Source organism: Rousettus aegyptiacus, unplaced genomic scaffold (assembly GCF_014176215.1).
Source record: "Rousettus aegyptiacus isolate mRouAeg1 unplaced genomic scaffold, mRouAeg1.p scaffold_m13_p_4, whole genome shotgun sequence".
NCBI lineage: Eukaryota > Metazoa > Chordata > Mammalia > Chiroptera > Pteropodidae > Rousettus > Rousettus aegyptiacus.
In genome coordinates, this window is record NW_023416307.1 from 152,632,856 (window position 1) to 152,645,694 (window position 12,839).

The window sequence follows — 12,839 nt, forward strand, 5'->3', positions numbered from 1 at the left end:
CGTATTGAAACAAGCTACAGGAGATCTTTATCAAATAACACTCTTGCCTTTCCCACACGAGATAACGAACAGGAACAGAGGATTTAGTGGCAGGGCACACGATGTTCAAGAGCCACTTGCACGGCTTGGTATATTTAGCTAAGTCAAGGTGCAGGACGCCACCGCTTTGCCCACAGATGTTCACCGGGAGGCACCTGCTGTGGCCCACAACGGGCTTGCCCAGCTTTTCAGAAAAAGATGAGCCTCGCCCAGACAAAGTGAAGGCCATTTCTGGGCAGCTTCCTGGAACTGGATGTGGCTTTAATTTCAAATCCACCTAGCTCTAGTCCTGTCTTCGCTGTGAGGCTGTCTCCGCCCAACCCCCAGCTGTCTGCCACTCCATCACCTGGCCCAGGCTCCACAGTCACCTGACTGCACCTTTCTAGCTGAGGTCAGGCCTCCCCTGGACCAAACCCCTCCCACAGCAGATCCATTAACGTACGCACCAATGTATGTATGGTGCCATTCACCCAAGACAGACGGGCTGTAGCAGACGGTGTCCCCTCGGCGGGGCCCGAGTCCACTTTCCCACGCCAGCCCTGGCCCCCCGTCGCCCACATTCCTGAGGTCAGGGGAAGCATGCAGGCTGCGGCCATGCCAGGGCCAGAAGGGGAGAGTGTGGGCTGGTCAAAACGAGCCCAGACATACTCACGGGGTCCGTCAGCATGGCCCGGCAGTGGGAGGCCAGGGCCAAGAAGGCCAGCAGGTTGAACAGAATTCCATTGACGATGCTGTACGCGTAGTCTCGGGATGGGATCAGCATGACAAAGAGGACCACAAACTCCGCGTAGAGGACCAGAAACCAGGTGACAATGGCACAAGCGATGCCGCAGCCGTCGCGGATAAACCACATGGCTCCCGCGGGACCAGGGTAGGGCGGAGGGACACACTTCTCCGGCTGGAGGTATTCTGGCTTCCGCTCAATGTCTCGGAAGTGGTGGGCGGGGGTAAGCATCATAAACTATTCTGTCCATACTGACATCTGGAAGAGAAGACAGACCCAGAGGTGTTACCTTGTCGCCTAGGAGACTTCACAAAATTACCTTTCCAAAGTGAGCCAGGTGCCTGTGTGTGACCCTCCCGCAGAAAAGCTGCCTAAACCTTCTGTTCGTTTAAAATGTGAGCCCTCCTCCCTATCCTGAGCATTAGCGGCCTCTGTGAACTAGGGCCACCTTGCCCACAGCCTTCGCAGGGCGAATGCCCTGCCCAGTGGCGGCCAGGGCAGCGGCAGCAGGCAAAGCTCACCAACTCGGGGGCAGACCAGAACCAGATCTCGTTTTTTAGGGATCTACTGGGCAGTGGTGTCTCAACAGATATGTTCAAATTGGGACCTAAGAGATGGGGGCGGGGGCGGGGGGAGCACCAAGCCCCCTGGGGACACTCTCTTCAGCAGCGGCAGCATGGACAACCCAGAGACCGATGCTGAGGCCGTCTGCGGTTAACAGGGACGAGCGGGAGGAAAGTGGCGGCCACGCAGGACTTGCGTCAAGCTGCAGCCATTAACCCTTTTCCCGTTTGCCCCGAGAATACTCGCCAGCAGCCTTCACCCCGAGATAACTTGCGAATTACAGTCCTAACCTCACCCCCAATATTTTCACATCACTTTAGTATATCAACAGCTCTGGAGACAAATGACATCATTCTATGTATAGTATTCTGTTTTTAGTAGTGGTATTTCCGTTTTAAAAAATATAGTAATTCTCGGTAGCTGAAAATGTCAGATCCTAAAAAATGCAGTATTCCTAGGCGTGATGTTAAATTAACGCTGGCGGCGAGCGGGAAGAGGGCTAAGACATTCCAACTGTCCTGCGTTAGCCAGTGACAAAGGCAAAACAGTCAGACGGGCTAGTTCCTGACACAAGCCAGGCTTGCAGCCCGATGGCCAAAAGGGTTTCTGCTGCGGGAGTGAGAGCCTGTGCGAGCTGTGCCCCTGGTGGGTGACAGGGCAGAGTGCAGGGGTGCTGGCACGGGCCGGAGGCGGTCCCCCACCGCCGGGCCGTGGGGCTTCGTGAGCGTCCGTCGCCTCACCTGCGAGAACGCACGCCAGCCCCAGCCACCTCCTCACGGGGTCGGTGTGAGGGCCGAGGGAGCTGGAGGTGCCCGTGCTGAACGCCGTGGCCCGCAACGCCCCGCACATAGCACGGCCCGTGCGCACGAGTCCTCGCTTCCTTCAGAAACACGTGCTGGGCGACGCGCCTTTTCTTCCTAACACTGCGGCTTGAGTCTCTGGGGACAGCAATGAAATAACTACGAATCAGTCACTCAAGTCTGTGTGTCCCCAGCATGTGCTACAAGACACAGCAACGTCCCTCCTCTGTGTCTTTATCTTAAACTCGGTGGCCTGTTGCATCACCGACCGGGTTTCTCAGTTAGAAACTACGATGGCTCAAGTTCACTGCCAGATGTACGTGCCATGGGAAAGCCCCCCGCAGCACAGGCTACAGCACAGCAAGTGACATCGCAGTCTTTTGAAAACTCGAGCCACTTCACGGCAGAGGAAATCACTCAAAAGCAGCCCTGGCTTTGGGAGTTCCTCTGAAGACCGCGGCCATGCACACGAGGGCGAGCTCGCAACGGCTGCGGTAGGTTATTCCTCACTTTTGTCCATTTTCCCTCTTCCTCCGCTGTCCTCACCCCCGACAGAGAGAGAGTACAGTCACGAAAAGGAAGGGCGTGTCCAGAACCCCCGAGAGGGCAGAGCAGTAGCTATGACTCAAACCGATGGAGTGAAACAGTATTCGTACTAACAATGGAAGAACAAGGCCAGGCTCCCCACTCCCAGGGTGGCAGAGAACTAACGGCTGAAAAGTAGTTAAGCGTGAACCATGTACCTGTCCACAGGAGCGTCCCTCAACAAATACTCAGAGTGACTATCGCATGCTGGGTGCATGGGAGCTGGTGAACAAGAAGTCATGACACACACAGCATCGTCGTCCTAAGCGGAGTGAAAGCGGTGGCTCCCGGCGGCCCCTCGGCCCGGAGTTTCTAAGGAAGCAATCTTGCGCTCTCCAGAAGACAGCGGCAGTTAGTGTTGCCAATGACAACCCAGGGGCATTAAAAAAAACGCAGGGAGGGATAGCTTCTGAAGCACCAAACAGGACAGGAGGTCACAGGCCAGGGATATCTCTGGACCTTGACCCGTGCCCAGCAAATTCTAAAATTCTAAACTCTGTTCAGCTCAAACCAAACACTGAAATCCCATGAAGATTTCAACCTGACTGAAGCTCGACATTTTGACAACCTCCAGATGCAACCATTCTCTTGGTCTTACCTGTTGCCATCTAGACCTGTATGCATATCACCTATGTTATCACAATTATTATTTAAACTCTAAACCAATAAAGTTTTATTGGACTACCGCCACCCCATCAATTACATATTGTCTATGTCTGCTTTGGCATTATAATGGCAGAGTTGAGTAGTTCCAGAGTTTATATGACTATCCAGCCTGAAGTATTTACTCTCTGACCCTTTACAGAAAAAGTATGCTGATCCCGGTTCTAGGAAGTTGTTACACACCAGATCAAAAACTGAGATCCAGCCGCACTCCTGCCTTTCCTGCAGAACAGCTCGGTGCGACAGAGATGGTCAGTTGCAACTCAACACCACCCTAGCCACATCGATGGCAGCAGGACCACCGGTCATCCACTGTAACCTGTGTACGCCGTCAAACTGCTCTTCGATGATCACCAATGGTGTGGTGTTCAGAAATGGAGGACCACTGAAAATTTACCTTAGAGCGATGTTCCTGTTTCGATACCTCTAGTGACTAAATTGTGCTCAGGTTATATTCGGAGTAGATGATTATCCTCTATCCTGGGAGCTGCTCTTTCTTGACTGTCTATATGACAATGGCTCATCTAAACCAGAGTTATGTTTCATAGGTGCGGTTTTCCTGAGGAATAGGCCCTTGCACATAAATAAATTTCCCAGGGACTGTGGCTCGTTCCTAAGCAGAAACACATTTTAACCACGCAGGTTAAGATGGAAGTCTTAAAAACAAAAGTAAAGGTATAGCTGTTTCTGTCTTAAGAACAATAGCCGTCCTCTTCTTCGCAAGGATTCAGTCATCAGCGGGGACGCCGGTTACTGGAGCGCGTTCGGTAACGGCGCCCACAGGCGGCACGGGGACTCGCCGCACTGGCCGCCTCACACCCACTGGCCTGTCCGGTCACCGTAACTGTGATTCCCGCATCTCTGCTGCCATTTCTGTGTCTACAGCCACCACTCCTCCCAACACACCCTGTTTACTGCTGCTCGCTGGCTGTGGGCTGGAAAAGCAAATGAAACTAAATCTTGTTAGATTTGTTTGTAAAAGAAGGGGACTCATTTGAGGCGGCAGGCCTTCAGGAGACACCCGCTCTGCTCTCCCTCCACACGGTTCTGACGGGCGGGGGCCCTGTCTTTTCATTGGCCCAGTGCCTGGCACGCACGCGGCAGCCGCTCGCTGTACGTGTTCATCACGGGCATGGGCTCTGCGACGCCGGGCCCGCCTCGTGAAAGCCTCGTCTGCTTACGTTCAGGGCTGTGGCCACATCGTGGACAGGTGCGGAGGCACCGAGCAGGACCACAACGTAGGTGGAACGTGACTCCTACTCAGGTAACCAGGATGCCCCACCCTTGACCAGCGTGGGACCAGAGCGCGCGCAGAGGTTGCTTTCCCATCGTTCCTCACTGGTGAGTGAGAATCTGTGACCTGGGAAAGCAGAGCCGGACACTAAGTGCCACTGAACTGAAGCACACACTCCGACACACACTTCAGAGCATGGAAACACCTCACTCAGAGCCAGTCGAGGCATCCTGCTGCGAGGTGTTTGTTTAACCCGCAGCCCCCTTCCCCCGCCCACAGCAGTGGAAGCTTTCCAACAAGGATTTACTCCTTAAATTAGCCAGCTGAAACTATGAAAACGAGGAGGAAAAATCCAGCCTGAAACAAACGTATACACTCCCTTCCCTTCACTCTGCCCCTACTGACAACAGAAGAGGCAGATATTTGGCTCTTTCCTGTTTCTGTTCTGAATAAGGGAACTCCAGCCCTTGGGGCTGAGGAGTGGCTCTTCGCCAGTGACCCACTCCCCAGTGACCGACTCCACACCCCTCACCGAGTCCTTGCTGCAGGAGATGGGCAGAACCGGTTGCTCAAGCCTCTGGGGCCGGCACAGGAGAAGGCTGGTGTGTCCCAGGACCCTCGGTGCCGGGTGCGGCTCCTGCCGGCCAGCTCTCCCCGCAGACGGGCGGACGGGCAGACGGGCGGCCTCCTCCAGTCCCCTCCCCCGCCCCTTCATCCCATCCCCCTGCCTCGTTTGCTCTCTAATGTGTCCTCACCGCAATTTGATTCAACTCAAATAGATATTTATGGAGCAGACACTAAACACGAGGAATTGTGCAAGGGGCTCACACACAAGGGATGACGAGGACAATAACGTGTGTGTGCCCTGTTCAGGCCCTGCCGTTCCCCGCGCCCAGCTCCCAACCTGGTGAGACCGGTCTTGCTTGGTTTCTTCCTACTAACCTGCAAGTCCCATTGGTTTAGCTTCGGAGCCTAGTATCTTGCATGGGTATGCGCTCAAATCAGTATTTCTTGAGTAAATGGATATGTAAAACAGATAATCCCAACACTTAGGTTTCTAGTGAATGGCCCAACTGAGAGGCAAATGGTACACCTCCCTCAATACAAACAACCCTCCTACTAAAACCAGAAGTGAGGCAGATTTTTTCACAGCCAGGACTGCTGAAGGGGCGGGGTCTAGGCAGGGCCCGGAAGCAGGTGAAGTGCACTACTTAGGCGAAGGCGGGGTGGGGGTGCCGGTGGGGGCCGGGCACACAGGCCTGTATGAAATATCTGTACATGGCCTGGTTTCGTAAACTCAGAATTAGGCGCAATTATTTTCCCTTGGCTCAGAAAATAAGGATTAGCAAAATACTCAAAAAAAAAAATTAAAGGATTAAATTTTCTGGGTCCCTACAGTAGGAACTATATAGCTGAAACTCAATTTCGTCAACTCCTTAGCAGATGTGATGAACGTCAGCAAGGTAGCAGAAACCCTTAAATGGGAGGCTTTTAACTCAGGTCCACATTTGTTTCAGGTGAACATTTAACAGTTTAATAAATCTAGTATTATGATGGACCACTGTTCAGGGCTTGGTCTGGTATCCTCCTGAACTTGCCCTAAAGATTCTCACATAAACTAATTTTTACTCATTAACTAAGTAAACAGCCACTTAAAAGGTCCACTGAAAGAAGGCAGCATCTTTTTTTTGATATTTCTATTGTAATTCTCGATGGAAATTCACCCTCATGAGTCTATCAATAATCGCCTTGGTTTAAATCCTATGGTCTTAAGGATAGTGTTTGCCTCTTTTAGAGCTTCTCACACGTCAGAGCGAGACACTTAAGGCACCAAAGTATGTGCAGGCCGCCCCCACCCCCTTCCCCTACTTCGAAGGGCTGGGCCTGGGAGCTTTAGAAATGGATCTGATCAAGCAGCAAGTTAATTGATCTGGGCCACAATGCTCTTAATTTAATTTGTGTAAGGACTGTAAACTTTACACCCATTTTTAGATGATTCTCGGAAAAACAAAGAATGAACCATGAATCACTATATTTGAAAACCAGAATGAGTCACTAAACTTTTTCCAAAAGGTGTGGTCCAAGGGAAAGGTGCCTTATCTTCCACAGCACACCTTGTCAGGCCAGCAAGGTGTCCAGACAGGCGGAGGCTGCTGGCCTCTTCTGAGATCTTTACCAATGAGTCTACGTTGCTCCTCCCTCTTGCCTCTTGCCTCTGTCACTCTCAACCTTTAACAAAAAACTTTAAAAAGGGAAATATTGCACCCCCAACCAAACCCAATACACACTGAAGTTCGCTGAGGGAAGTGGGAAATGCTGGGTTAAATCTGCCTTCTTGCCTCCTAACTGGCCACGTCTTATATAACCCACTCGTGTCCATGCTCAAACTCCTAACAACGGGTCTTCATTTCAGAAAAAAACTTTGGGCTTTGGACAGCTCATTGAGGCCAACAGTTCCTCCACGTACACAAAATACTTACTGTACTACAGCTGGCTCGTTTATCACCTCCCAGCTTTCTAGAACTATTAAACAATGCACACCCACATACAGGACGACAAGATATGTGATACGAACATTGGGGATCAGTAGAAACTGCCACTCCCTCTGGTAACACTTTCCCTTGCTATGGATGTGCTTTATCACATATGGCAACAATGAGAAAAGTGAGTGAGGCAACTTTAAAACAAGACTACGCATAAGAGCAACTGGTAAAAAAGAATCACTCTCTGAATTACAGAGACCATCCCAGAGATTTCAGTCACACTTTTGTTTTACAGAAGAGGACAGCAAAGCCCATGCGAGATTTCGTCTACACCACGCAGTGCGGTCTGTAGGAATGGAGACGGACGCCAGCACCGACTGAACGCCTACTGTGATCGAGGACTCGTATGAGCAGCTTGTTCCAAGTCTTCCGACCACCTAGCATGGCAGCTTTTATTATTCGTTGTACAGAGGAAAGTGTGAGGTGCAGAGGTTTGGGGTGACGCTCTCAAAGCCAGATAGTGAGGGAGTGGTACAGCCAGGATTCCAAACCAGCTCCGCTCGCCACCACAGACCACATTCTGAGGACAGCACGTGGCGGCTGCTGCGGCTGCTTTTTTGCAAGGAGGGAGAAGAGGAAAGATCAAGCAGGAAACGTCAGTCCCACTTCCTGCTCCCTCGCACACATCGGATGGATCTGAGAAGTCGCTGCAACTTAGCTTTAACGTCATCTCTAAATAACACCCATTCTTTAAAAAAAAAAAAAATCCTTCCTTCCGTAATTTTACTTCTATCTCTTTAATGAACCATACTTCTGCTGGGCTAGTTGGTCTCTTTCAAACTCCAGTCCAGCCTGTTCCACAGATGGGTGAAAAAATTAAGCTCGAGGAGTCAACTGGTTTTTCATAAAATGTTTAGAGAGGTGGCTCACTTCCGTCCCAGGCCCAGCAGATGGTACCTGCTACTTGCTTTTACTGCCATCTCCTGCATTAACTCCTCCTTCCAGGAGGTCTGCAACCCAGCAGAAAAATCTTTATAAAGGCAACAATGTATCACTGATCTAGTTAGCCAGTTAGTCTCTCTCAATGAGTGCAATACACTCATCGATGTGGAACCCTTTGCAAATAGGGTACATGATCCCATTTAACACCAAACTGCCTTCTGGCCCCTCTCAGGGCGGGTTCCAAGACAGGCACTTTGCTCAGCTGCTGCCACAGCATGGGGCGTGCTCAATGCAGAGTGGGGTCTGACTCTTCCTGATTTCCTGAATGTCAATTACCTGCCAGCCACTGGGCTGTCCGCTACATACATCTCACCCCATTTGATTCTCATGTCCACTGTGTCTTGGAGGTATAAACCTCGAGTTTCCACCCCCTCTCAGAGATGAGGAAACTGAGGCAGGGAAAGACTTGCCTAAGGCCATACTTCCAGGAAGCGATGGAGACAGGATACACTCCCGAGCCTGCTCTCATTTCAGAGCCTACTTTCAACTACTCACTACAACCATTCATTTTGCCCAATAACTAGAAAACAAAAGGGGAGCAGTACTGATGTGTCTACCAGTGACCCTGGGTTACTTACAGTTTGGCTCTCTTGCCCACGCATGGTTATGCAGAGATGGCATTACTGGGTGGGCCACGTGCTGTGTGCCATTCACAGGCCAGAGGCCTGAACTTATGCATTTTGTGCTCTTAGGTGGGGCCCTGGCTGAACACACCAGCCCACTCTCAGAAGACTGATCTCGTCTTAACCTAGGAAGCAGGAGGGCTGTGGAGCTGCAGCCAGGAGTCACCCTAAGATCGAGTCCCTAAAATCTGCTCCTGTTGGGAAACACTTCCTGTGGGGTCAAGTTCTAGCACACTGCTTCTGAGAGAAAGCCCACCCATGCTAGGCAGAGACCCGCCAGCAAAGGTTTCCACCTGAGGGTGCTGAAAATGGCACCTGACCCCACATTGTGCCATGTGCAGACATACAGCCACTGTGACATCACCCAGGCAAGAGCCTGGCTTTTTTAGGGACTAAAAGCAAAAGTGCTTGGAGGGATCTGAAAGAAGAGCTGGGGAAGAGAAGGAGAGAACCAGTGACCGCAACGGCGCCGGGCTCCAAGGAGGGATACTGCTGAACCGCCGACGGATTGAAGAAGAAATTAAAGGGAAAGAAAAATGTTTCTTGAGACAAACGAAAATGGAAACGCAACATCCCAGAGCTGGCGGGATGCAGCAAAAGCAGTTCCAAGAGAGTTCCCAGCAATGAACCCTGACGCTAAGAATTAAGAAAGATCCCGAGTAAACGACCTAACTTTAAAATGTTAAGGAACGAGAAAGAACAAACCAAGCCCAAAGTTAGCAGAAGAAAGGAAATAATAAAGAAACAGAACATAAATAAATAAATTGAGGACGCAAAATAAAAGATTAACCAAGAGTTGCTTCTTTTAAAAGATAAACAAAATTGACAAACCATTAGCTAGACTATCAAGGAAAAAAGAGAGAGGCCCCAGATCACCAAAATTATAAATGAAAAAGAGACATTACAATGAATACCACAGAAATTGAAAGGATCAAAAGAGGCTCCTATGAACAAGTACATGCCAACACAGAAGAAAACCTAAAAGAAATGAAAAAATTCTTAGAAACATGTAAGTTACCAAGACTGAATCAGGAAGAAATAGGAAATATGAATAGATCAATTACTAGTAAGAAGACTGAGTCAGTTATAAAAACATCTCCCAAAAAGCCCAGGACCAAATGGCTTCACTGGTGAAGGTTACCAAAAATTTAAAGAATTAACACCAATCCTTCTCAAACTCTTCCAAATATGGAAAAGGAAGGAACACTCCCAAACTCAGTTTACAAGGCCAGAATGATCCTGATACCAAAACCAGAAAAGGGCGCTACTAGAAAAGCATAAGCCAGTATCCTGATAAATAATATATACAAAAATTCTCTATAAACACTAGCAAGCCGAATTCAGCAACACATTAAAGGGATCACACACCACGACCAAGCGGGATTTACCCCTGGGATGTAAGGAAGGTTCAACATATGCAAATCAATCAATGTGATATATTTCATTAACAGAATGAAAGAAAAGAGTCACATGACCATCTCAATAGATGCAGAAAAAGCATTTGACAAAATTCATCTTTTTGTGATTTAATTTTTTTTTTTTAAATTAGGCACAAGAGGCACATATCTTAAAATCATAAAAACCGTAGATGACAAGTCCACACTCAATGGTGAAAGGTTGAAAGCTTCTCCTGTAAGATCAGGAACAAGACAAGGGTGCCCACTCTCACCTCTCCTATTCAACATAGTACTAGAAGTCTTAGCTAGAGCAATCAGGCAAGAAAAAGAAATAAAGGCATCAGAACTGGAGAGGAAGAAGTAAAGTTGTCTCTATTCACAAATAGCCAAAGAAATCCTGAGAAAGAAGAACAAAGCAGGAGGCATCACACTTAATGATTTCAGAGCTATACTATAAAGCTTCAGTCATCAGAACAGTATGGTACTAGCATTAAAAAACAGATAACGAGACCACTGGAACAGAATCAAGAGCCCACCCAAGCATATGTGGTCAACTAATATTTGACAAGGGAGCCAAGAATATTCAATGAAGAAAAGATTGTCTTTTCAATAAATGGTACTGGGATAATTGGATATTCACATGTTAAAGAAAGAAAATAGACCTAAATGGACTCACAAAAATTAACTCAAAATGGATTAAAGACTTAAATGTAAGACCTGAAACCATGAAACTCCTAGAAGAAAACAGAGGAATAAAGCTCCCTGACATGAATTTTGATAATGATTTTTTTAGATATGACACTTAAATTACAGGAACCATATCAAAAATAACAAGTGGGACTACATCAAAATAAAAAAAATTTGCACAGCAAAAGAAACGATCAACAAAGAAAAGGCAACCTATGGAATGGGAAAAAATATTGTAAATCGAAGTAAAAAAAAATTGATAAGGAGTTAATATCTAAAATATATAAAGAATTCATACAACTCAATAGCAAAAAAACCCCAAATAACTCAATTGAAAAATTAGGCAAAGGACCTGAATAGACCTTTCTCCAAAGAAGATATATGAAAGGCCAACAGGTGCATGAAAAGATGCTCAACATCACTAGTCAGAGTGGAAAGGCAGGTTAAACCATAATGAGATATCACCTCACGCCTGTTAGAAGGGCCATCATCAAAAAGAGACAACCAAAGTTGGCGTGGATGTGGAGAAAAGAGAAGGAACCCTTATACACTGCTGGTGGGATTGTAAATTGGTACAGCCGCTATGGAAAACAGTGTGGAGGTTCCTTAAAAAAATTAAAAATAGAACTACCACATGATACAGCAACTCCACTTCCAGGAACTATCCAAAGGACATGAAAACGCTAACTTGAAAAAATATCTGTACCCCCACGTTCAAAGCAGCATTATTTACACTAGTCAAGACATAGAAACACCCTAAGTGTCTACTGATAGATGTATAAAGAAGTTCTCTCTCTCTCGTTCTCTCTCTCTCTCTCTCTCTCTCTCTCTCTCTCTCTCACACACACACACACACACACACACAGAGGAATATTATTCAGCCATAAAAAAACAAAATTCTACTATTTGTGACAATATGGATGAAACTTGAAGGCATTTTGCTAAGTGAAATAAGTCAGACAGAGAAAGACAAATACTCATATAAAAGGATGTCAGACTTGTGGTTATCAGAGGGTGAGGGTCGCAGGAGAGGGAATTGGAGGAAGGTGGTCAAAAGGCATGAAGTTCCAGGTATAAACTAAGTAAACAGGAATGTATAACATGATGAGCATGGCTAACACTGCTGTAGGATATATAGGAAAGTCGTTAAGAGAGTAAATCTTATGAGTTCCTGTCACAAGGAAAATTTCCTTTTTCCTTTCCTTTTATTGTATCTACATGAGAAGAATCTGAAGCCACTGTGGCAATCATTGCACGATATATGTAAATCAAACCATCATGTTGTACGCCTTAAACTTATACGGTGACATGTCAATTATTTCGCAATAACGGGGCGAAAACAAAAAGAAAGAAGGGAAGCCATTTTGCTTCCAGATCTCTGCCGATCCTACTCATCCCTGGCACTGTAAGTGACGACGTGGGAGCAGAGCCTTGGGAGGACCCTGGGACCAAGGAGAGGAGGCTTAGTGTGCTCTATGAGTCCACAGGCTCTGCCTTCCCGGCGAGGTACTCTCCGGCATCCGTCAGAGGGCTCGGAAGACAAACGAGAAGCGAGTGCTAAACGGAATGGAGGTGGCTTGGAGTCAGGAGGCCAAAGTTCCACCCCAGGCCTGCTCACGACGTCATGGTTCTGGGTAAGACAGCTGCCCTCCCTGGGACTTGGCTTCCTCATCTATAAAACAAGAGGGAAGACTGCTTGCTCAGGCCCTTGCAGGGCTGAGAGCCTGTTTCCTTCATCCTCAGAACAAATTCAACACTTCCTTTGTTAATTTCTTGGAATTTATAGTTTTAGCAAAAGCATCCCTTAAGTTCCTTTCCTCATTCTTTGTTAATATTAAAAAAACCTACCAGTAATTGTTAGCAATTTTCCTAAGCATGTTTTTTTTTTAATCCAATATGGCATCTAATTACCATTCCCTTTTGTTCATTTCAATTTTTTTTCAGAATGGGAAAAACACTATCAAAATAAATCACAAAATACACTATAAAGTGGTACAAGAGAGAATCCTTAAATTCCAAAGTTAAACGTGACCATTTT

General features: G+C 47.6%; 1 protein-coding gene across 12 annotated transcripts in view; it reads right to left on the minus strand.

Moving 5' to 3' along the window:
• ZDHHC3 (zinc finger DHHC-type palmitoyltransferase 3) overlaps positions 1 to 12,839 on the minus strand; it is a 47,164-nt gene that overhangs the window by 29,641 nt on the left and 4,684 nt on the right. For 8 of the 12 annotated variants that reach the window (XM_016141310.2, XM_036218883.1, XM_036218882.1 and 5 more), the window contains 2 exons: positions 2,068 to 2,265; positions 692 to 1,021 (listed from right to left, as the gene is read on the minus strand). In XM_016141310.2, the coding sequence (XP_015996796.2) occupies positions 692 to 997 (306 nt within the window). In that variant the 5' untranslated portion in view covers positions 998 to 1,021; positions 2,068 to 2,265. Of the gene's footprint in view, positions 1 to 691; positions 1,022 to 2,067; positions 2,266 to 5,551; positions 10,725 to 12,839 lie in introns of those variants that run through there. The other 4 variants (XM_016141313.2, XM_016141312.2, XM_016141319.2 and 1 more) reach the window with 2 other exon arrangements.